The sequence below is a fragment of the Rhinolophus hipposideros genome (genome assembly GCF_964194185.1).
Source record: "Rhinolophus hipposideros genome assembly, chromosome: 18".
NCBI classification, from domain to species: Eukaryota; Metazoa; Chordata; class Mammalia; order Chiroptera; family Rhinolophidae; genus Rhinolophus; species Rhinolophus hipposideros.
Genome location: NC_138064.1, coordinates 506,353 through 530,959, shown reverse-complemented (window position 1 = coordinate 530,959; position 24,607 = coordinate 506,353). Strand labels below are relative to the sequence as shown.

General features: G+C 57.1%; 1 protein-coding gene across 1 annotated transcript; it reads left to right on the top strand.

The window, feature by feature from the left end:
• The first annotated feature begins 209 nt into the window (after positions 1 to 209).
• MYO1G (myosin IG) lies at positions 210 to 16,871 on the top strand. The gene is made up of 22 exons (XM_081080139.1): positions 210 to 431; positions 1,635 to 1,843; positions 1,975 to 2,068; positions 2,772 to 2,937; positions 3,194 to 3,247; positions 3,754 to 3,849; positions 4,052 to 4,171; positions 4,913 to 5,122; positions 5,220 to 5,365; positions 5,749 to 5,863; positions 5,977 to 6,147; positions 6,349 to 6,419; positions 7,220 to 7,294; positions 7,439 to 7,571; positions 8,224 to 8,390; positions 8,687 to 8,894; positions 10,545 to 10,768; positions 11,304 to 11,448; positions 11,953 to 12,057; positions 12,214 to 12,327; positions 12,875 to 13,029; positions 13,119 to 16,871. Exons 1-22 carry the CDS (start codon positions 337 to 339, stop codon positions 13,273 to 13,275), a joined length of 3,030 nt encoding a protein of 1,009 aa, XP_080936265.1. The 5' UTR covers positions 210 to 336; the 3' UTR covers positions 13,276 to 16,871.
• Positions 16,872 to 24,607: the final 7,736 nt, after the last annotated feature.

Below are 24,607 nucleotides of genomic sequence, written 5' to 3'. Positions count from 1 at the left end.
ACCTACCCTAGAATCCACCTAGCTCTGAGGTCTGCAACCAGTCCAGTCGGGAAACCTGGGGATCATGTCCATGGCTGGGGGTGAGGAGTGGACTTCCTTAAGGGCCCAGCAAGAACCTTCCAGAGCATCTGTTAGACTGGGGACCAGGAAGTGGGTCAGAGCCCCTCGGGAGGGAGTGGCAAGTAGGGAGGGCAGCCTTTCCGCCGGAACCCACTTCCTGTTCCCCCAGGGGAGGTGGCGGGACGCTGTGACAGTGGGCGGGCCTGCTCCCTCCACCCTCTGCACAGAAGGTAGTCTGTCGGTGGGGGACCTGCACTGGGCACTCCCTGCGGCAGGATGGAGGACGAGGAAGGCCCCCAGTGCGGTAAACCGGACTTTGTGCTTTTGGACCAAGTGACCATGGAGGACTTCATGGAGAACCTGAAGCTCAGGTGGGCCCAGGGCCCTGGCCTTTCGCCCTGGTCTCCAGGGGGTCAGGGGCTGCATATTCTGCCACTGACCACAGTCAGTCAACGCAGGGTCCTGGGGCAGACAGGACTGTCCCCTCAGGGCCAGGGTGGCTGGTCCGTGCTGGAGCGTACTCCTGGACCCCTGTCTCCCACGCAACGGGTGCCTTCTGGCACTCAGACCGGGCAGATGCCCGTCATCCTCCTGGGGCCCTAGGGCCTCTGAGGGAAGCCCACAAGCTGAGCTGTGTGTCTGGCACGTGGGGTGTTGGGGGCGCAGCTGGGAAAGTGGCCTGGGGCCTGACTTTCTGTAGTGGCTGGTGGAGGGCGGAAGGACCAGGGACTTGGGGTGACAGGAGGTGGCTTCACCTCTGGAGCACAGACTGTTAGAGTCAGAGGACAGAAGTGAGCTCTCTTACGAGGTATACACTAAGCGTGACCACCTCGCTGTTATAAACCAGCCTGCCGCAGGCATCACCACCTCCATTTTGAAGTGGGACACTGAGCCCTGGGCCACGCAGCTTGTAGGCGGGAGAGTGTCTCTGAGCTGGTCCCAGGTGGCAGTTACGAGGGTGTAGAGGGGCTGCCAGGGAACTCCCATGTCAGACACAGCCAGGAAGAGGAACCCGGGTGGTTGGAAGGGAAGGTTCCAGACACCGCTGGGGAGCAGACAGAAAGGTCAAGAGAAAGGGACATCACAGGCACCCCCGCGGAGAGGGGAAAGGGTTGAGAAGTCCGGATGTGCTGGGAGAGGGCAGCGCCCTGGCAGCCCCTGGCCCCCTCCCTGTACCCTTTCCAGACCTGCCATCTGGGTGGGGCTGGGCGGGGACTCCTTCTGCTTCTGGGTCCCCGCCCAGGCCTTGAGACAGGAAACAACCCAGGCTCCTCCCTCTGCCTCCCAGGCCCTTTCTCCCTGTGTATCCTGTCTCCCTACCTACTGGCTCTGTGTTGCCGAGTGTGGCCTTGGGCAAGTTGATCCCTTCATAAAATGGGGGGGGTGTCATGATTCCGGTGACATAAGGACGTGGAAAGCAGTGTTGACCCCAACACTACACTGCAGTGGGGGGCTCTGGGAACAGTCAGATCCACCCCGCACCCCCGCTCTCAGTGCTCAGCCCTGGGGGTGGGCTAGGGCCTCCTGAGGCCCCGCATGGCCTATAGTGCTGAGGACCCGCCTTCCCCAACCAGATTCCAGAAGGGCCGCATCTACACCTACATTGGCGAGGTGCTGGTGTCCGTGAACCCCTACCAGCAGCTGCCCCTCTACGGGCCTGAGGCCATCGCCAGGTACCAGGGTCGAGAGCTCTACGAGCGGCCCCCCCACCTGTACGCCGTGGCCAACGCTGCCTACAGGGCGATGAAACGCAGGTCCAGGGACACCTGCATTGTTATCTCAGGTATCTCCCTGCCTGGGACCCACCGTCTTCATTGGTCAGAGATGGGAGGTGACCGGAGCACCCAGGGTGGGGTACGTGGGGGACTGGTCAAGGGGGAATGGCCGCTAATTCTGACTGCATCTGTCTGGCAGGGGAGAGTGGAGCAGGGAAGACAGAAGCCAGCAAGCACATCATGCAGTATATCGCAGCCGTCACCAATCCGAGCCAGAGGGCTGAGGTGGAGAGGTGAGGGCAGGCGGGGCTGGGGCAGGGGTAGCCCTGGACCTCATGCCTGCTGGGGGAGCAGGAGACACGACTGAGCCAGCTCAGGCCAAGTTCCAGGGCTCGGCTGTCAGGAAGACTCCAGGTGGCCCCACCCAGGACCTCAACCGAGGAGAGGCAAGACGAGTGCCAGGCGCCCTGCCACTAGGGACGAGAAGGCGATGAGGGACAGAGGGCCGACAGATGGGTGCTGGGCTGCTCATGGGGCACCAGACAGAGTGGAGAACTTGGCCGGCGGCCAGGAGGGCCGAGGATGTCCTGCCAGGTGTCGGGGTTTAGGCTAGGAACCGGAAATCGGGGCCATCTGGCTGCTTACCAGCTGCTCACAGCTTCCTGTGTGGGAACCCACTCTTCTTGTCGACATGGGGTGAGCTGGGGTTCGGGGGGACAGAAGTTGCCAAGCACATGTGGCCAGCAGCTGCTCCACCTGCAGCTGCAAATCAATGGCAGAGCCATACCCAGGTCCTCACTGCAGGTCTAGGAAGGCGGTGTGGTGACCCTGCCCAGCACAGGCCCCTGGCAGGCACGTCTCCCAGCATCTCAGGGGGAAGGGCCATTCCACGGCCTGCAAGGGGCAGCGTGGGGTGACGCCTCAGGCAGGGACGCTGCACGGGGTACAGCCCCCATGGGAGGTCTCTGCACTGTAGCCCTCCCTTGCCCCGTGCAGGGTCAAGGACGTGCTGCTCAAGTCCACCTGCGTGCTGGAGGCCTTTGGGAACGCTCGCACCAACCGCAACCACAACTCCAGCCGCTTTGGAAAGTACATGGACGTGAACTTCGACTTCAAAGGAGACCCCGTGGGTGGGCACATCCACAGCTACCTGCTGGAGAAGGTGGGCTGCCAGGGTGCCAGGCTGCCAGGGTGCCAGGCTGCCAGGGTGCCAGGCTGCCAGGGTGCCGGCATGCCGGCCGCCGAGATCTGGGGCCCTGCAAGGGAGCAGACCTTCTCCGCCATCCCAGGTTCCCAGGGCGGGGCTCCCTCTGTGGCCAGGCCCAGCACCCCCCTGCCAACACTGCCCTGGGGCTCTGGGCGGGTCCCCTGCGAGTCCCCACTACCCAAGCATGGGTCCAACTGTCCTCTCTCCTCAGTCACGGGTCCTCAAGCAGCACGTGGGCGAGAGGAACTTCCATGTGTTCTATCAGGTGAGCCAAGGTGGGGCAGTCCTTCTGGTCACCTGCCCGCAGTCCATCCCCTGCCCCCTCTCTGCGGTGGGATTTCTCCCTGGGGTGGCATTTCCCTGGACACAGCCATGTCTTCAACTTAGCTGACCCTGAGGTGGACTCTGTCTGGACACGGGTGGTGTCCCCTGTCTGACACTGAAGTAAGTTCTACCTGGACATTAGTGGTGTCTCCACTGGGCAAGACCCACTGAGGTAGGCTCTTCTGGGACACAGGCACATCTATACCATGTCTGACCCACTGAGGTGAGCCTCCTCTGGACACAGTGGCGTCTGCGTACCCACCAAGTTGAGTCCTGCCTAAACATGCGGTGTATAACCATGTCTGGCCCTGAAGTGGGTTCTCCCTGTCCTCGGGCAGGATCCACACCATCACTGACTCCATGGTGTGCTGCGTCAAGGACGATGGAAGGACGCGTCCTCCGTGTTGCCTGGCATGTGTGGGAGGGCCTGACAGGTGTGTCCTCCAGGTACTGCGGGGCTGTGAGGACTCGGAGCTGCGAGAGCTGCACCTGCAGAGAAACCCCGCCCTGTACAACTTTACCCGCCAGGGCGCAGGGCTCAGTGTGAGTGGGGCAGGGCTGTGGGGCCGGGTCCTGGTGGTCACAGCGTGAGCAGGGCCCAGGGTGGCGGGACTGCTGGGGCCCTGAGTCAGCAGGCATTCAGTTATGGGAATAGGGCGTGATGCGGGGACGGGCTACAGTGGGTGAGCATGTGCACTGTGCTGAGGAATCGGGGTTCACTGGGGTGCTGACCCTCTCTCCCCAGGCCTCAGACAGCGAGGAGAGGAGCCACCACCAGGCGGTGGTGGAGGCCATGCAGGTGATTGGCTTCAGTGCTGAGGAGGTGGGCTCCGTGCACCGGATCCTGGCCGCCATACTGCACCTGGTGAGCCTGACTGCGAGGCTGGCACACCGCCCACGTGCTGTCGCCCAGCCGCCCCTGTTGGAGGAGACTGTCCCCTGACAACCCAGCCGTAGCTGGCCCACTCCTCCCTCTGCTGAAGCCACGTTGCTTCAGCTGTGCGTTCCCTCGAGACCAGGTCCTGAGCCATGGGCTCCGTGTGTCCAGAACATGGCTGGTCAGGCTGCGAGGTACCTGGTCCATGTCTAGTAGATGAACCTAGGCAAGGACAGTCCAGGCTATAGTAAGCTGAGCATAGTGCTCTGTCACTTAGGAGCTGTGTGTCTGTGGGCAGGTTACTCAGCTCCTCTGAGCCTCCGATCTCTCCTGGGTAGCACGTGGAGCAGGTAGCACGGGGAGCAGATGGCATGGGGAGCAGGTGGCACAGGGAGCAGGCGGCACGGGGACCACGTGGCATGGGGAGCAGGCGGCATGGGCAGCAGGGGGAGCAGGTGGCACGGGCAGCAGGCGGCACTGGCAGCAGGGGAAGCAGGTGGTATGGGGAGAAGGCATCACGGGGACCACGTGGCACAGGGAGCAGGCGGCACACAGCCGGCTTCCAGAGGATACTATGGGGTCATTCAGGTAATGATCTTGGCAGGAGGCCTTGGGCTGCTCCGGTGCCCTTCTCACTACGTCTCCCTTCCCTCCCTCGTCCCCTGGGGAAAGGCATGCAGGCTCTTCGGGGACGTGGAGCCTGAATCTTCCTGGTTCTCCCATCACCAGGGAAACATCGAGTTTGTAGAGACAGAGGAGGGGCACCTGTCCGTGGCTGAGGACAGGCTGGTGGAGCACGTGGCTGAGTTGACGGCCACACCCCGGGAGCTGGTGCTGCGTTGCCTGCTGGCTCGCACTGTGGCCTCGGGAGGCAGGGAAGTCATTCAGAAGGACCACACCGCGGCCGAGGCCAGCTACGCCCGGGATGCCTGTGCCAAGGTACTCCACGGACAGGCCGTGTGGGGGGTCCAGTCAGGAGGTCTTCCTGGAGGCGGCAGGGCCAGAGGCAGCCAGCAGCAGCCTGGCCTCTCCCCAGGCGGTGTACCAGCGGCTCTTTGAGTGGGTGGTGACCCGCATCAACAGTGTCATGGAAGCGCGGGGTCGGGACCCCCGCAGGGATGGCAAGGACACAGTCATTGGTGTGCTGGACATCTACGGCTTTGAAGTATTCCCTGTCAACAGGTGGGTGGCCCGGCCACCATATCCCATGCTCTGTCCCCCAACCTCAGTCCCGGAGAGCAAGTTTCTGGTGTCTGTCCTGGCTGGTCCCTGACCCCACGCTCATACCTAAGCCTGCCTCAGCGGTGCCACCCGTCCAGTGGGCAAAATCACTGGCTCGCTTGCCCTCGCCATGAGCGTGCGTGCCACAAGTGGGGACTGGGGGTCAAGGTGAGGCCCAGTGCAGAGAGGCACCCCACAGTGAGGCCCCTGGGGGCCTGGCGTTGGGCCCTGCAGGGGAGCTTCCGGGGAGCTTCTGGGGCGAAGCTGCCACACTGCCCTCGCTGCACACGGAGTAAACGCCCGCGGCGGGTGGTGGCTGGACCCTTACCGGCTCCCACCCCCAGCTTCGAGCAGTTCTGCATCAATTACTGTAACGAGAAGCTGCAGCAGCTCTTCATCCAGCTCATCCTGAAGCAGGAGCAGGAGGAGTATGAGCGGGAGGGCATCGCCTGGCAGAGCGTGAGTGCTGGGCCCCCTGTGTGCCACGGGCCTGGCCGGAGAAGCGGGGAGCAGACCGCTGGGGGACAGGCCCACCGGTGGGGCTCAGGACTCCCCTGCTCACTCCGCCCCAGGTGGAGTACTTCAACAACGCCACCATCGTGGACCTGGTAGAGCGGCCCCACCGGGGCATCCTGGCCGTGCTGGACGAGGCCTGCGGCACCGCGGGCACCATCACCGACCGGATCTTCCTGCAGTCCCTGGACACGCACCACCGCCACCACCCTCACTACACCAGCCGCCAGGTGCCCCGCCCCCTGCGGTCTCCCCCATGCCCATAGCCCCAGCTTGCCCTGGTGCTATCGTGTGCCCCACAGGCACCACACTGCCTGTCTCAGTGGGGCCTTAGTGGTGGCCCGGCCTCCTCCGCAGGACTGTTTACCTCCTTCCTGCAGACACCCCCCCATTCTGTACCTTGACCTTGGTCTGTCCCCTCCCCCCACCAGCTCTGCCCCACGGACAAGACCATGGAGTTTGGCCGAGACTTCCGGATCAAGCACTATGCAGGGGACGTCACGTAAGGCCCCCAGCACACCCTGGGTCCTCCCTCAGTCTGAAGACACTGAAAACATGCCCTTCACCACAGGGCTCTTAAGATAGCGGTTCTCAGCCCTGCCACATCATAGAATCTTCCGGAGAGCTTTAGAAAAACACCCACATCTGGGCCCCACCCCAGGTGCAGCCATGAGGGGCCTGTGCCCTGAACCCAGGGTTAGTCCTTTCACATTCTGAGCAAGGCGTCCTCCTAAGATGCCGGTCAGCACCAAGGACAGACGGGGCAGAGTCTGCATTTCTAACAAGACCCTCGGTCCTCAGGCTACACACCCATGTCCGGTGTCCTTCAGAAATCGCATGATTGTTACTAATTAACCTGTCACGCGGCTCATCCCAAAGAGGGTGTGAGGTGACGTGTGTGTCCCTCACAGGAGAACTGGATGTCCCCTCCTGTGCCCTGAGCCTATGCAGAGCTGCACGTGGGCCAAGACTGGCCCTGAGCTTTCTAGCAGGCAAGGGACACAACAAGGGATCTCAGTGACACAGGATCAAAACAGACCAATGACCCCGGGTTTCTGTTTGTTACTTCAGTCCTTGATATACAGGCAATGTTCTGGGCGTGTGATGTACACTGAGGCACAGCGAGGTTAGTAACTCGTCCCAGGTCACAAAGCATGTATGCACTACAGCAGGATTCAATGGGCACAATCACTGCAGTCACCTTCAGGCGTGAGAGGGAAGGGAGAGAAGTGACCTGTGAGGACAGGTGGGTGGAAGGAGCCCGCGGGGCTCCCGTGCCCCTCACGCCTGCCTGGCCCCCAGGTACTCCGTTCAGGGCTTCATCGACAAGAACAGGGATCCCCTCTTCCAGGACTTCAAACGGCTCTTCTACAGCAGGTGAGCGGCCCAGGGCTCGGCCGGCAGGGCCCTCAGACGTTCAGCGCTGACCCCCGCCTGATGGCCAGGAAGCTTACACATGGCTGGGCTGGGGTGGGGGCTGCCCTCGTTGAGGGCAGCTGGGCATGCAGCCTGTGTCCACAGCATGGACCCCACCCTGCGGACCATGTGGCCAGACGGGCAGCAAGACATCACAGAGGTGACCAAGCGCCCCCTGACAGCCGGCACGCTTTTCAAGAACTCTATGGTGGCCCTGGTGGGAAACCTGGCCTCCAAGGTACCCCCCAGCCCCAGCCCACCCTGGATCCTTCCAGATCCTTCTATCTGTGCCTGGGTGTCAAGTCGGGCCCTCAACTGCCTCTGCCTATCATAGGGGGGAGGTGTTTGCTTCCTGTCTGTGAGCCCCCACTCCAGCCGGGGGGGTGGGGGGGACCCACCAGTGCACAGGAGGCTCAAGTTAACATAGGTCTGGAGCCAGCGTCCCCTGGCCCGTTGCCTGTTGGGTGGGGACAGGCCTGGGGAGACTCTGCTTGGACCTTGGTTGGCCCAGCCTAGGTTCTGCCAGCAGCTGGCATTACCTTCTGGAAGCTGTGGCCACAGCGATAGCAGAGACACACTAGGTTTCCATGGAGCTTGGAGCCCAAAGTGAGAGGGGGCTGGCGGGCCTGCCAGGGCCAGCCTAAGAGCAGACCGTGGGGAGCCGGCTCAGCCGCGTGGGGCCGGCCGCCATCCCGCCCCCCTCAGTCTCCTCCTGACCCACCATTGGCCCCTGGGCCTCCCCTTCCCACCACAAGAGCCTCTTCCTCAAGTCCATGGCAGCGGGGGAGGGACAGAGGCGGCACAGCGGAGCTCACCTGCGGCCCCCACCCGTCGCTGGGGAGCCCACCCCAGCCCCCACACTGGGCTCCCAAGCGTCCTCTATGCCCCAGGAGCCCTTTTACGTGCGCTGCATCAAGCCCAATGAAGACAAGGTGGCTGCGAGGTTGGACGAGGGCCACTGTCGCCACCAGGTCGCGTACCTGGGGCTGCTGGAGAACGTAAGGGTCCGCAGGGCCGGTTTCGCCTCCCGCCAACCTTACCCTCGATTTCTGCTCAGGTAAGCCAGACGCCCATCCCAGTGGGCCGTGTCCCCGTGTGGAATCCAAAGGGAGGGGAGGGCAGGGGGCGGAAAGGGAAAGCAGCTTCTCAGACATCGACGCAAGTGGAGGCCGGCTCTGTGATCGCTGCAGGACAGTCAGCGAGGACCCTCCGTGACACGCGAGGGGGCGTGGTCTGGGTGTTGTGGGCGGGGCCAGGGTTTGAGTGGCATGTGTGGGGCGGGGCAGGTGGCGTGGCTCCACAGGCCTCCACTCCCCAGGGCCTGGAGCCCACTGCCCTGTCCCGCGGTGACAGGTACAAGATGACCTGTGAATACACATGGCCCAACCACCTGCTGGGCTCTGACCGGGCAGCCGTGAGTGCCCTCCTGGAGCAGCACGGGCTGCAGGGGGACGTGGCCTTCGGCCACAGCAAGCTCTTTATCCGCTCGCCCCGGACGCTGGTCACGCTGGAGCAGAGCCGTGCGCGTCTCATCCCCATCATCGTGCTACTACTGCAGAAGGTGCGGCCTTGGGCGCCCATCTCGGGGGAGGGGGCGTCTGCCGTCCGAAGGGGAACAGACAGTCCCACGGGCACACTTCCAGTGTGGCAGGAGAGCCCGCTGGCTAACAGGAGACACACCACGATTGAAACTGACTTAAGCAAAAAGTGGATTTGGCTTAGGTCACTTCAGTCCTGTGGCCACCAGCTTCAGGCCCAGGGGGACTCAGGTGCTCAAAACAAGATTTTCAGGAATCTAGCTTCCTTCCATTCTTTTTTTCTTCTTTTCTTTATTGACTCTGAAAGATTTCAGACCTAGAGAAAAGTATGCAGAACGGTGAACTAAATCCCCACGCTCCTCCTGCCCAGCACCACCTGTCACCTGGTGACCAGTATGGTTTGGCATAGATGCCTGCATCTCTATCCCAGTTATTTTGAAGCAAATCGTTGCACTTATATTTTCAGTGTGTTTTTCCAGAGGACAAGGGCTCTTCCCGCTTTCCCTGTAGCTTTTTATTTTTAACATTGCACACTTAACGGAAAAGCTGAAGGATTCATACACTGGTCACTGTTCACCTGGATTGCGACAGCTGTGTGCTCCCCACCTGGTCTCTGTCTCCCTGTCTCTGACTCTCCACACACACATACAGGTACTCCTGTGTGTATATGTTTGTATATTTCCTGACCCACATAAAGTAATAACAGCCCTAAATACTTCAGCAGGCCCATCCTTGAGTAAGGACGTTCACTTCCTGGCTGACCCACACGAGCCACTCAGGAAATCTGACACGGAAATATAATCTACACATCTCAGTATCCAACATGTGGGTGGCATTCGAATTTCTACAAGTATCCCACTATTACCCATTGCATCTTTGAAAACCCAGAATCCCATTAGTAGTGAGTGGCACACTGTACTTAGTTATATTTTTGTTACCTCCTCTAACATACAGGGATTGTTTGTGAAAACAAGACACAACACTGTCATCACAGAAATGGGGTTTAGAAAGTTCCTGATGATTTGTTGCTGTCATGCCATCCCTATTGGCACCCACGCTTCTCCCATTGTCTCCTGTCTGAGTCGGGGTCACACTGCAGCCCATGTGACATTGCTTAAGTCTGTTTTAATCTGTGGGTCGGCTGGGCTGCCTGCCTGCCTTGTAGGGTTTCTCGGCTGGGTTTTGATGGTTGCATTCTTGGGGTGCCTCTCCATCTCAGGGTCTCTTAGGAGTGGGAGGTTGGTTATATCTTGACCGGGTCAATATTCCAGGGGGACAGTTGGCAGTTGCCCTTCATAGGCAGGAAAGGGGCTGCATCTGCTCCCACACCTCTTGTCACAAAGTTTCTCCCTGGGGGCACCTGGGAGTCCCCAGCTGTTCAAGGTCTCAGCTTAAAAAGCTTGGATCAACCAAGATGCTCTTTTCCAAGAGTTAAGCAGGGCCACTCCCATGGAACCAACCTCCAGCCAGGTAGAAGTGGCTCCCGGGTGCCAGGGGGCAGGTCCACCCCACCCAGCACCCATTGCCAGTGTGTGGGGCAGATGGGTTTCCCAACAACTGGCAGGGTGTTTTTAGGAAAGACAGGAGAGCAGGTGGGGGTGGAGGCCGTGGGAAAGCGGTGAGTGAGGTAGGGCCTGGTTGGTGCTGACCCAGTGTCCACCCGGCCCCCCAAGGCATGGCGGGGCACACTGGCACGGTGGCGCTGCCGGCGACTGCGAGCTGTCTACACCATCATGCGCTGGTACCGGAGGCACAAGGTTCGTGCTCACCTGGCAGAGCTACACCGACGGTTCCAGGCGGCACGGGAGCCCCCACTCTATGGCCGCGACCTTGTCTGGCCACTGCCACCTGCTGTGCTACAGCCTTTCCAGGACACCTGCCACGTGCTCTTCTGCAGGTATGCTCCCTGGCCATCCCCTCACCCTTTGCCACTCAGCTAGCACCCACTGAACACCTGGACCTGATCATCGGAACCCCTCAGAGCTGCCTAGAAACACATGAGCCCCATTTGGTAATCGGCAAAGCAGGGGCTGTGCACATGAGCCAGCTGCCCATGCCCCACAGTCGGTGGCAGAGCTCTGCCATCCCCAGCATGCCGTTGGGCATTCCGAGGGGACACAGGCCTGTCTCCTGAGGGGAATCTGCAGGGGACGGTACGGGGCCAGGTGTAGGGAGTGGGAGAAACTGCATCTGAGCTGGACTTCGAAGGCTGAGTGGGAGTTCTCCAGGGAGAGGGGCACATAGCAACCAGCGTGCTCAGAATGGAAGGGTGGGGGGGACACAAAAGGCAGCCAGTGCCAGGCTGAGAGGCTTGGCTTCCAGTGGGTGAAGGGGCATGAAAGGGCATTCAAGTATCTTCTGGGGGGCAGGACCAGGGATGGTGAAGGATGAGGGCTGCACAGGGGCCCATCTGAACGCTTGTCCATCTCCAGGTGGCGGGCCCAGCAGCTGGTAAAGAACATCCCCCCTTCAGACATGGCCCAGATCAAGGCCAAGGTGGCCGCCATGGGGGCTCTGCAGGAGCTACGGCAGGACTGGGGCTGCCGGCGGGCCTGGTCCCAAGACTACCTGTCCTCCGTGAGTGCTGGGCTGCCGGGGACGGGGCACCACGCAGGGGCTCAAGTCCAGGCTGAGTCCTGGACTTTACTGAGGACCTCGTCATCCACCCTGCTCCCACTCCCCTTCCCCTGACCTCAGGCACCGCACCCCACCTGTGACTCCTTGGCTCTCACATTGGCGGGCGCTGTCAGCATGCCCCTGGCCCAGGTCTGCAGGAGATGGAGAGGCTAAGGGGTTCAGGGTCGGCCCAGGTGGCCGTCGTGTGGAGGAGCCAGGTGCATTGGGCCCCTGCGTGCTCAGCATCTGTCCAGGCCTGATAAGCAGGGCTGGAGGGCACAGACGTGATGCCTGGAACCTCAGGCTGTGGGGTCTGCGCTGGGCCTGCAAGGAACCCAGCAGAGGCGGCTGCACAGCCTGACTCGGTTTCCTGAGGTGTAGGGTAGCTGTGCCATTCACCGAGAGTTGCTGTTATTTGAGCGTGGTCCCAAGACCCTGTCCCAAGCTGCCCCCATCTGTGCTCAGGCCACCGACAACCCCACCGCCTCCAGCATGTTTGCTCAGCGCCTGAAGACGCTTCGGGACAAAGACGGCTTCAGGGTCGTGCTCTTCTCCAGCCACGTCCGAAAGGTGAGGAGTGGGCAGAGGGCACGGTGGCCTCAGCTCAGCCTAAAGGTCTCATGTCTGCTCCTGGGACTTGGGAAATAGCTCCAACCCAGCAGGGAGAAAACAGGCCAGGGAGGGGGCGCTGGGTAGCAGGTACCCCTAAGGGCACCTGTCCCACAGGTGAACCGCTTCAACAAGAGACGGGACCGGGCGCTGCTGCTCACTGACCAGCACCTGTACAAGCTGGAGCCCAGCCGGCAGTACCGGGTGATGCGGGCCATTCCCCTGGATGCGGTGAGCCTGTGTGCCCCTGCCCTCCTGCCTACCTGGGATGTCCGGAACTTTCTAGAACAGCCTCAGCTCAGGATGGCTGCCCCCCCAAGTGCCCCTTTCCCCTTCCTCCTCTATTCTCTGATCTGCCAGGTGGGCCCTCTCCCCACACCTGTTACCCCTTAGGGGGTCTCCCCATCCACACCACGTGTACCCAGGTCCCCCTCCTCACTCTGTGGCACACTTGCCTGGAACCGCAGGTCCTGTTCCCAAAGGGCAAAAAGCACCCTGGGTCAGGGATCCAGGCCCAGGTCCTATGGCTGTAGAAGGGGGGAGGGGCATCTGGCCCGTACCCAAAACCCTTGCGGCTACTTGTGTGGAATGGAAAGGATGGAAAACAAAGGTCAGCTCCGCAGTCCCACGGTGCTGTTCAGGTATTCCACACCCACAGGCTGGAGCTCGGGAGCATTTCGTGGCGGGGGAGGAAGAGGAGCTGGGGGAACAGACAGTGGGGCTGGGGCACAGAGTCGGGAGGAGGGCCTCCTGCCCCCTAACCCTGAGCCCCCCTCAGGTGACCGGGCTGAGCGTGACCAGCGGGCGGGACCAGCTGGTGGTGCTGCACGCGCGGGGCCATGATGACCTGGTGGTGTGTCTGCACCGCTCACGGCCACCGCTGGACAACCGCGTCGGGGAGTTGGTGGGCGTGCTGGCCGCCCACTGCCAGGGGTGAGCAGGACTGGCCGCTGGGGTCCGGGGTAGCAACGGCCGCGGCCCGCTGGAGCCTGACCTCCCTCCCTCCCACCCGCTCGCTGCAGGCAGGGCCGTGCCCTGGAGGTCCGCGTCTCCGACTGCATCCCCCTGAACCAGCGTGGCACGAGGCGCCTGGTGTCCGTGGAGCCCAGGCCCGAGCAGCCGGAGCCAGATTTCCGCTGCAGCCGCGGCGCCTTCACCCTCCTGTGGCCCAGCGGCTGAGTTGCTCTGACTGGCTGAGCTGCTCTGACCGCCGTCCTGCCCCGGAGGCCCCACCCCGCAGTGCGGGGCAATAAAGGACGCTGCCTGCACGCTGAGGAGCCTTGTGTCTGTGGGTGGATGTGCATGGGTGGTGCCAACTTGGCAAATGTCACCCCAGTGTCCTCTGCTGATTCCTGGGGGGGTCACCTGAACTGGAGGAGGAGGCCTGGGGGCCCAGTCTGGTGGGTCCTCAGCCTAGGGACCAGCTGGACATGGAACCCTGGTCTGAGAGGAAAGATGCGTTTTAGGCCCCAGGCTGCCACCCCTCCCCATGGGTTTCAGACTATCCCCACAGTATGGGCCATTTCCCTCTCCCCCTCCCATAGGACTCCTGTCCTTGTTCCTACTAGGCCACTGGGGAGGCCAGGGGTCCCAGTGCACACTGGGGGCATTGAGCAGTCCCCGCCAGCTGACTGGGGGGTCCACGCTGCCCCGGCTACTGCCTGTCTGTGCTAGGTGTGGGCATTCCAGGCCCTGGGAACCCCACCTCTAGGGGGGCCTCCCAGAGTGCTGTGAGGGTGCATGGGGGACACCTGCCCCACCGGCCCCCAGGATGGCAGATCCCATTGTTTTCCACTTGCATTTGTCATTAAAACCAGGTGGGTGTTGTATTGCCCTCCCCCGTCTGCCAGGCCCTTGAGGGAGCAACCACAGTGGGACCACAGTGGCCAATGGCAGGCCCACTGCCTACAGGACCCAGGAGGGGCAGTGGGGGCTGCAAAGTGACCACATGCAAGGGGTCCGTGCCGAGTACCCCCCGAGCAGCAGTGGGATCCCCCATGTGGGAACTTCTCCCATGAGGGCATCCGGGATAGGTGGGCACCCTGGGCCCATCTCGAAGCTGCTTGGGAGCAGGGGGTGTCCCCACCAGAATCAGCTTCCCTGTTCACTCTCCTCAGCACCCCAAATGTGCAGACCTGACCACCCTGATCCCAGGGAGTGATACTTCATCCACCCGTCTCAGGTACCCGCGGAGAGGTCCAGTTCAGAGGCCACCTTCAGGAAGACTTTCCTCAGCATTTTATTGTGAAAGGGTTCAAACCTGCAGCAAAGCTGAGAGACTCGCACAGTGAGTGGCCCAAATTCTGCAGCCCAGAGCCCACCGCCAACACTGATGCCCCAGCACCCTCCGTCCGCAGCCCACCCATTTCTCTAGGTGCGCTCCCTGCCGTGCGCTCCCCCCAATACCTTCCCATTCACACCACTGACGAGGTTTGCTGCCTGTTTATAGATTTCTATTTTGACATAAACTTTACATTCAGTAACGTCCTCGAATCTTAGCTGTTCCCTCAGGGGCTTCTGACAGATGTATCTGCCACGGTCCTATTAAGATCCCGAGCATCACCCTTAATCTGGGCTCACCCTCCAATCCACCCCACCGCCGCAGCCGCCGTTCTCCCTGGTTTCCCCCCGTGGGTCCCTCACGTTGGCCTGGTCCAGGCGCCGCATGCGGGGCGCGGGCCGGCCACCAGGGGGCAGGCGGGAGGCTGCCCACCGGCCCTGGCTTCCGATTGCTCTGCCCCCCGCCCCTGTCGGCGCGGGGTCCTCCTGCCAGCGCAGCTCCGGCTGGCGGGTGCTCTGTGCAAATACCTCCTGTGGCATCTCCACCGAATAAAACAGACATGGGGGGCACCTCTGGCTACCCACGGACCTTTCCAGAACACCGCATTTAGCGGGGGCCTCTCATGAACGGCAAGCTGTAGAGGCTCAATGCTGGCTGGGCTCTTGTTGGGGCATCTCTGGTCCGTGGTTGCTCCCGCACCCAGCCCAGACCCGAGGGAGCGGAGGGGCACAGAGAGAAGGCCAACCCCTCTACTAGAGGGTCCCAGAAGTCACTGCTGTGATCCCCACAACCATCACGCTCCAGGCTGCTAGGATGTGACCCTGGCTTTTCCCAGGAACCTGGTTGAAAGCCTCCTTTGGTGAAACTGATGTCCCCCCACCCCCCCCACACACACACACACAAAGGGCCCTGGGGGATGGGCCTTCTCAGATGGAGGAAGGAGCAGTGACCCTTTGTGAGAGCTTGGGGGGCGCCTGGTTGAAGCAGAGGTGAGTTCGGAGAGGTGAAGGCAGGGTAGCCCCGTACTCTCCATCCCACCTGTGAAAACCAATGGCAGAAGCTCCAGGCCATGGGAGGCTGCCAAGTGGGTCCTGCAGACAGTGGGGGCCCTGCCACAGGGGTGTGAGCTCGGAACTACACTGAGCTCCCAGAGATACAGCCAGTTACGAGCTGAATGGTGTCCACCAAATTCGCATGTTGAAGTCTTAACCCACGACCTCAGAATGTGACTGCATTTGGAGCTGGAGTCTGTAAAGAGGTGATGGAGGTAAAATGAGGCCATGAGTGGGTCCTGATCCAATGTGACTGGTGTCTTTCTAAGAAGAGGAGATTGGGACACAGACATGCACAGAGGGATAACCATGTGAGGACACAGGGAGAGGACAGTGTCTACATGCCCAGGAGTGAGGCCTCAGGAGAAACCAGCCCCACCAACACCTCTGGGGCTTCCAGCTTCCAGGATATAAGAGAAGCCCCATCTGTGGGGTTTGTTACAACCGCGCGGCCTCCCTCCCCACATGCATCTGTGAATGTGCCTCTTCCTTTGCCCCTTTCCAGCCCACCTGGACCAGGGTCAGGGTTCTGCAGACATTCTTCCAGCAGCCTCACCCTCCATCCAAACGATGCCCCGTGGCAGGGACCCTTCCTTTTGACTCCTGTCCAGCTCCAGCCACTGTCCCTGTGTCCTAGAGCCACTCAGCATGTCCACAGGAGTTCCTGGGAGCCCTGGCTGCTCCTAAACCACCAATACATGGGTAACCCAGCCCAGTACGTGGCACATGGACCCCCAACATGGGAGAGGAAGTGCTTTGAGCTCCATCTGGGAGAATAAGAGGAGTGGGAGGGGCAGGGGACAGGAGGATGTTCCCGAGGCCACATCGTGTGTGGGACACAGGGCACTCGGGAGCCCATGTCACAGTCTCTCTCTCCCACGCCTTTCAATCTTCTTCTCAAGCTGCTCCATGTAAGGTTATGTTTCTGATCTCTTAAACGTCATATTTATAACTTTGTCATATTGCTAACACCACGGTGTGCAGCACAGATGAGCTGGAGAACAATCTGGAAAGGCAGGTGCTTGATGCCACCTTGCAGATGGAGAGTAAAGAGAACCTCCATCGGGCAGTGCTAGTAACAGACGCAGAACTGGCAAGACTTCCATAGTGACCACACATCACTCAAGTCGGTTCTGTCGGCTCATTGAACTCGGTCATCACTAAGATAGCATAGAGATATGGCGGCCTGTGCAACAACGTAAAAGGAGAAAAGGAGAAAACTTTGTCGCCGTTATATGGTATCTATAACTACACACTGCAGTTTAAATGTGCAAGAGATACCAATGTTGCTAGAAATCAGGAGGAACCAGAGAATCAGAAAGAGGGGAAACAGGTGCACGGAGTGAGGGGACAGGATAACGTGTGGAATTTTTTTCACTTTTAAATTTCTTTGAATGTTTTTGCAAGAATTTTTTTTGTTATTTTTTAATAAATGATACTTTAAAAATATTTATATCTCCTGAATAAAACTTCCGTTAAACAAAGAAGCAACTCAACTGGAGGCAGAGAAGGGGGGTGACATCTGCCTGCGTGACCCACCACACAGAACAACACTCACTGGTGGGTGAGAGAGAGAGTGACCCCACCCTGGGCAAGGAGGAGTGGGCTTTGGAGATGAAGGCATGCCTAAGACTCTGAGCCGTGGCGCTCACCCTTGGTGTTGGGCTCCATTTGTGGGTAAATTCAGCCATGGCCAGCAGGCTTGGGAGCAGATGGTGTGGCTGGTCTGCAATGCTGGAGACAGCCGGGGCTGGGGCTGGAGGGAGCGAGGGGCTGGTCTCAGCCACATGGAGTCCGAGATGGAGGCAAGACTGGCAGCTAGAGCCACCCGCACACAAAGTGAGTGAAGGAGTCCCATGGTGACAAAAGACCAGGGCTGGCAATGAGGGAACAATCCACCGCAAAGCAGTTATATCTCAGAGGCCCACCCACACTCAAGGGCAAGGCATAAGGGGGGTGGCAGTGGGCAGTGACCAAGCAGGAGCACAACTGTTTGTGTTAAGAGTCCCTAGCCCTACTGAAACAGGGGCAAAAGCCATGACTAGGCATTTCACCAATGAGGAAACACCTATGGCCAAAAGCAGGCAGAGAGCCTTTGCCTCCTGGTTGGAAATCAGGGAAATGTCAACCAAGGTGCCAAGATGGTGTGCCCGTCAGCCATTCGATGGCAAAAATGAAGAATCCGACAATGCCCAAGGTTGGAGAACTGTGGACCAGATGTGTCTTAAACATGGCTGAGAGAAGTGGACCTGGAATAACAACCTGAGAAAACTGGTTGGCTTTTCCTTATAAACCCAGACATTCACATGCCTGACAGCTCAGAAAACCACCCCTGGGAGGACACCTGAGACAAAGCCCCACACAGCTACCCCAGGAACAAATTCCAGAGAGTCCCCCAGCCTGTTTGTGACAGCAGCCACAACCATGACGCCCATGGACAGAAGATGGAACGTGGTGGTGGCATTTTTATACAATGGAATATTATACAGCAGTGAACATGAATTAACTCCAGCTAAACAAACCCCCCCCAAAAAAAAGTGCGGGCCGGCCCGGTGGCTCAGGTGGTTGGAGCGCCATGCTCCTAATGCCGACTGACGACTGGCAACCGACTGCCTCAGCCGGGGGGAGCGCAAGCCTCCTGATACCAGCATGGGCCAGGGAGCTGTGTCCTACATAACTAGACTGAGAAACAACGGCTTGAATTAGAGTGCAGGGGGGTGGGGCAGGCGGAAGAAGAGGGGGAAGCATTAAAAAAAAACCTTAAAAAAATTTTTTTTTTAAAACTGAATCTTTATAACATAATTTGAAGTCAAAATAAATCAAGTCCAGGAGACTACTTATGTGATGGCTAATTTTATGTGTCAACTTGGTCAAACTTCAGGATACAGATATTTGATCAAACACCAGTCTAGGTGTCACTGTGAAGGTATTGTTTAGATGAGAATAACATTTAAATCAGCGGACTTAGAGTAAAGCAGACTATCCTCCATAATGTGGGTGGGCCTTGTGCAAGCGGTTGAAGGCCTTAAGAAAAAAGACTGAGGTCACTCGAGCAAAAGGAAGTTCTGTGTCCAGATGCCTTTAGATTCAAGATGCAACATCAGCTCTTCCCTTATGTTTATCTTCAGAACTCTGACTAATACAGCTTACAACATGATTCTCTTTTTATAAAGTTAAAAAAATAAAAATAAACACCGTATTTTCTTATAATTTAGGATTTTGGTCGCCTCTGAGAGGTGGGGAATAGATTCTGGAAGAAACACATATAATGGATTTAAATTATTGTCTGTGTTCTAGTTCTTGAGTTGGCTGGTAATTCAAGAGATTTTATTAAAATATTATTATTGAATGAACAAAGTAATAAATGATCAAAAGAGAGCCATCATGCAATGACTAATAATAAGAAAACATCATAAACCAAGGATCGTTTTTCTTAAATTTTATTGGGGAACAGTATGTTTCTCCAGGGCCCATCAGCTCCAAGTCGTTGTCCTTCCATCTAGTTGTGGAGGGCACAGCTCAGCTCCAAGTCCAGTCGTCATTTTCAATCTTTAGTTGCAGGGGGCACAGGCCACCATCCCATATGGGAATTGAACCAGCAACCTTGTTGTTGAGAGCTCGCGCTCTAACCAACTGAGCCGTCCAGCCGCCCAATAAACCAAAGATTTTGATCAATCTAATTCTGCGTTGTGGAGACAGAGCCCGGAGTGCAGTTTCCAGGCTCTCGGCCTCACGTGGAAAGGTGCTGGCTCAGGTAGTAAATGGCAATCAACTGTGATTGGATGGCCATCAGCTGTGGCTAGTTGGCCGTCAGCTGTAACCAGTGAGCCATTGGCCACAAATATAACTGCTGTGGCTACGCTAGCAGCAAAATGGGAGGTAGCAAGAAGATGGTGGCCGAGCTAGCAAGAGCGGATTGCAGAAAGGCAGATGCCGCCAGCGAGAATATAGTGGTATGACCCCTATCTATGGCTCCGTGGGTGTTCCTTTTTGGCCTCACCATGTCCTGTGTTCTTGTGCAGGGAGTGGGACTAAAGACACTGCATGACACCCTGCGTGACATGAGTATAAAATAAAAACTTAACGTTATTCATCAGCGTGCCTGGAATGGTCTTCATTTCTAATATGAATATATGTACACACATATATGTGTAAATTTGCATTTAAAATTTTGCATAGGAAAAACTCAGAAGGAGAGACACTGATATTTCTGGGTCGTGGGTGGCATTCTGAGTCATTTACATTTTCTTAGTTTGCTTTTCTGTATTTTCCAAATGTTCTAGAATAAAAACATATTTTTTAAATAAAAGAAGAGATTTTTGTTTTGTTTTGTTCTTTTCCAACAAAACAAAACCCGCCTCCCCCTACTCTGTTTCAAGCCGTGGTTTCTCAGTCTAGTTGTGTAGGACACAGCTCCCTGGCCCAGGCTGGTATTATGAGCCTTGCGCTCCCTCGGCTGAGGCAGTTGGTCGTCGGTTGTCAGTTGGTCGCTCATAGCAGCTCAGGGCAGCTCACGGCAGCTCACACTGGCTGCCAGCAGACTTTTAATAGGAGGAAAAACACACTGACTTCCCCAGAATGCCCAGTTGTGATTGACTGACGTGTACTGTTTCCACACTTTACAAAATGGCTCAACAAGACCTGGAAAGTTGAAGCTCATATACTTCCTTTTCAGTATAATTCCATTAGATATTTACTGAGTCGTCACCGTGAAGGAGACACAAAGATGAGATGCAGCCCCTGGTCTTCAGCAGTCAGTAGCCCCTCTGTACCTGTGCTGGTCTTTTTCTGGACCATCTGAGTGTAAACTGAGGGCATGATGCCTTTTTCACTTCTAAATATTCCAGCATTTCCTAAAAGCAATAACACTCTTGTATAACCACAACACACTGATCAAAATCAGGAAATTAACATTAACACAATATTATTATCTGATCCACAGACCTGATTGAGATTTCACCAATAATGCCCTTATGGAAAAGAGAGGCCCAAATCCCACACTGCCCCACGTTCCTGCAGACTTCCCCTCACACCTGGCATTCTGTGACTAGTTTGCAGCCTGTGGCTTTGCAGAGCCCCCTTCAGCATGAGCTCCTCTGCTGTTTCCCCAAGGCCAGTGGCATGCTCTGCATTTTTGGTCGGAATCTTACAAAGGTGGTGTGTGTCCTTGGCGCTCTTATCAGGAGACACCTGATATCATTGTGTCCCATTCCCGGTGACATCCCATGGCCATGCGGTTAGGACAGTGGTTGCCACTGTCCTTGCAGAGGCACTATTGCAGAGTTACTATTCTCCCCTTTGTAATGAACAAGTACTTACAGGGAGGGTCTCTGAGACCAGGTGAATATTCACTCTACTCAAACTTTCACCCACTGGTTTTAATATCTATTGATGATTCTTGCCTCATTAATCATTACTACGAAAATGGCTAACTGATTCCATCAAATTCCATCATTTCTTCTTTATGTCTTATTGGGCTTCCTAGTTAAAAAAGAGTTCTCCCTTCTCTCATTATTTGTATCAGCAGGTGTACATGGATTCTTATTTTAGTCAGTGGCTTACAATTGACATCTATCATTATTTTTTTGATGCTTAAATTGTCCCAGACATATTTTCCAGCAGGGATGTCCTTTTGACATCTTCCATCATGTTTTGAGTACTTACTTTCTGACACAAGATATTCTAGGCTTAGCTCATGCTTTCTCTCCTCTGGCCCTGGAATCAGACACTTCTCCCAGGAGCTCTGGTTCCTTTTACTGGAGAATTGTATTGAGAAAACAAGATCCAGGTGCTACTGGGGCATCACTGTTTCTAGAAAGTGTTTTGTATAAATACGCCCACGTGTGTGTGTTGTGTGTGTGTGTGTGTGTGTGTGTTTCTACGTCTGTGTGTTTCTATATCCATCTCATGTTTATATGTGTGTGTTTCCATGTCTACGTGTGTGTGCACACAGGTGTGTTTGTGCAGTAAATCCATGAGCTCACGCTGATACCTCAGTCCTAATCCAGTCCCATAGGCTTTATTTTAGCCTTCCCTTTCTGGTTTGTAACTTCGTTCAGCTAAAGGTTTCTTTAAAGGCTGTGGCTGTAGTTCAAGCTGCCGTCATTACTGCTGGGCCGGAAACCTGTCCCTCGACACACGGCCTTGCTTTGTGCCCAACAGACTTGGGCGTCTCCAACTTGTCTAACTGGGTTAAGGGAAGGTAGAATCTGGCAGGGCCAGTTCTGAGCCAGTCGGCCTTCTGGAAGGTGTGGGGGAGGCAGAGGCAGAGTCCCAGGAAGTGCCAGGGAGAAGATGAAGCTCTGGGATTTTCTGGATGAAATGAGAAGCCAGAACAGATGAGCATTGTCTGGTTCCATGGAGAGACCACAAGTGACCTCAGGGGCGCCTGGAAAGGGCACACCTGTTCCCCACAGCAGCTGCAAAAGCCCTGCCTGGAGGCTTTGTGTGCACAGCTGGCTCTGTGGAGCTGAGAGCAGCTGGTGGATGCCCTCGCACCCACTGGGCCGAGGACAGGCCACCCCCACCCCACCCCCACTGCTTAGGTCTGGAGTGGGGGACTGCAAACACTAGTGACCCGAGTTATGGCCTCCTCAGACCTGTTAGCCATAACAGCTGATACACTTACTGACAGCTCTGTTTCTAGGGATCCTGGTCCTTTTAAGGTTGTTGGGTTGGGATTTTAATTCTCTCATCCAACAAACATACTCCTCAGAGAAAGACAAAGCAGGTCTGGGTTTTTCAAGCATGTGCTCTCCACTCAACTTTACAGAATGTGGAGCCTGTGGGCCCCTGAATAGCACACAGTAGGCAAGGCCGCGCCTGAGCGTGCACACCTCCCCCGTGATGCTCAGGGCAGCGCCCCTCAGCCTCTTTCACAGGATGCAGTGGGGCAGGACGGTCGGTCCTGTCTGAGGACAGTGATATCTTCTGGAGGCTCAGGGGGCCACGTGGGAGTGCAATGAGGATGGGTTAAACAGGTTAGAGCTTCTCCCAGCCTCTGCGAGGGCCCAGGAGGTTGTTTTCAAGGCCCAAAGGAGCTACAAGTCGTGGGGGGCTCCTGAGCTGATGGGTAAGCCACTGTGCCCCTGGGGCCCAAAAATCAACACAGGGAGTTGATTTTCTACCTCACAGAAGACAAAAGTTCCAGAATAGACAGCAGGTACGGGCTTCTGCCCAGCCTGGGTGAGGCAATCTCCTTAGACTGTGCAAGAACACACTTGCTTCCAGCCACACAAATCCAAGAAAACATCACTGACGACTTTAGCACACACCCACTGCACCCTGTGCCCAGAGCATCAAGCCGACCTGCACCCGGGGAGGTTGGGGTTAGGGCCCATGGGGATAACCCTCATTACCAGTTTCTCCAAAACCCATCCTGCCTGCTTCCCACGTCCACTGTCCTCCTGGGTAGAAAGGGGGCAGAACAGTCCAAGAAGTTGGACAGCTTCTTATCATGCACAACAGGACAGCTTACTGGCGGTTTCCACTGATTTGATCACACACACACACACACACACACACACACACACACATCACCCCTAGGCTCTCCAGGGCACGAGGGTTTCAGCCTGAGGTACCTCCAAAGAAGTACCTCCAAACCCGAAGTGGGAGACAGTCTACATAGTAACTGGCCTTCACACCCCGGTGATGTCAACTCCAGAAAATGCTGGGAAAGACAGACAGACTTGAGGGGTCAGAGAGAAAGGACGCGGCCCACTGAATGCAATGGGATCTTTCACTACAAAGGACATGGTTCAGATGCTGGGCAAAATCTGAATCAAATCTGTCAATTAGATAATAGTATTGAATCTGTGTTAATTTCTTGATTTTAATCACTGTGCTCTGATTAGGCAAGAGAATGACCCCATTGTAGGAAAGAGACGTTGAAGGGTAAAGGGGCATCATGTCCACACCTTACTCTCAAATGGCTCTGGAAGGAAAAATAGAAAAAGAGAGATAATGAAGCAGATGTGGTAAAATGTTAGCATTTGAGGTCTGGATAAAGAAGTATTATTCTTGAACTGCTCTGTGAGTTTCAATGTTAAGATTCGCAGGGGGAAAAGGCATGCCCTGCAATGCCCGAATGCTTCCTCTTTCTCCCAACCTGGAACCAGGAGAAGGGGTTGGCAATCTGAGGCCACTGTCCCCAGCCCCTCACTCCCTTACCACCTCCCCAGCCCTGGCAAGGCTGCTCCCATGTGCTCCTGCAGCCCGCGTGGTGGGAGGCAGCAGGTGCTTCTGCCCCAGCCGTGCTGGATTCTCGTCCCTCCGGCCTCACAGTCTCTGCCTCACAGCCTCCTCACCCCACGGTCTCACTCTCAGGCCCTGGGGTGGACACAGCCTTTTGGCAGGACCAGCCTCATCTTCTCTCCTCTCTATAAGGAGCCCCTGTGGCTCACCTTCACTCCCCCTGGTCTCAGAAGAAGGAAGAAGGATGTCTTCTCATCCCCCCCAGACAGAATCCGACCCTTTCCCTCCATGCTGAATCCAGGCCCTCATCTAACGACCATTTTCCCCAGCACCATGCCGCGAATGGCTCAGGTCTCTCTGGGCAGCCTTATGCTTCCCTCTGCCAGTTACTGTCCTTCTCCACCTGTGTCACCCCAGCTGCCCCTCAAACCACACTCCTGTCGATACATTCACTCATTAGCACTATGACATCTGGCTTCCACGCTCCCCCCAAAGCGAGTGTCAAAGCAGGAGTTAGTGCTGGAGACTCGAGCGGCAGTGAGTGTCTGCTGCACCTCTGAATTGCTGTGTGACTCTGGGCACACTTCCAGGATGTGTGGGACATGCATGTGCAGGCCCACCGTGAACTGTAACATCTGACCCCCTCAGCCTTTCTCTCTCCCCATCTTGTTCTCCTGTCCCTGACTTCTCTACGCAGCCTCCTGGGAGCTGACGTCAAGTCCGCCCTGCCTGCTGGCAGCTCCCAACCTGCATGTCCTTTGCTGCCCCTCTTCTCGACTCCGCTTGTCTGGGTTGCACAGCTGCTTGGACATCGCCCCTTTGGCGTCCAGCCAGGTCCTCAAATTTAACACACTGACACAGCCACTCTCATTTGTGCTGGATTTGCCAAAAGGCAGTGACAGCAGGTGCTCAGGCTACCAAGAAGTAATAAACTTCCCAGGAAAAATTTTGATATTCCAAAAATGTATCACAGCAGCTCGTCCTG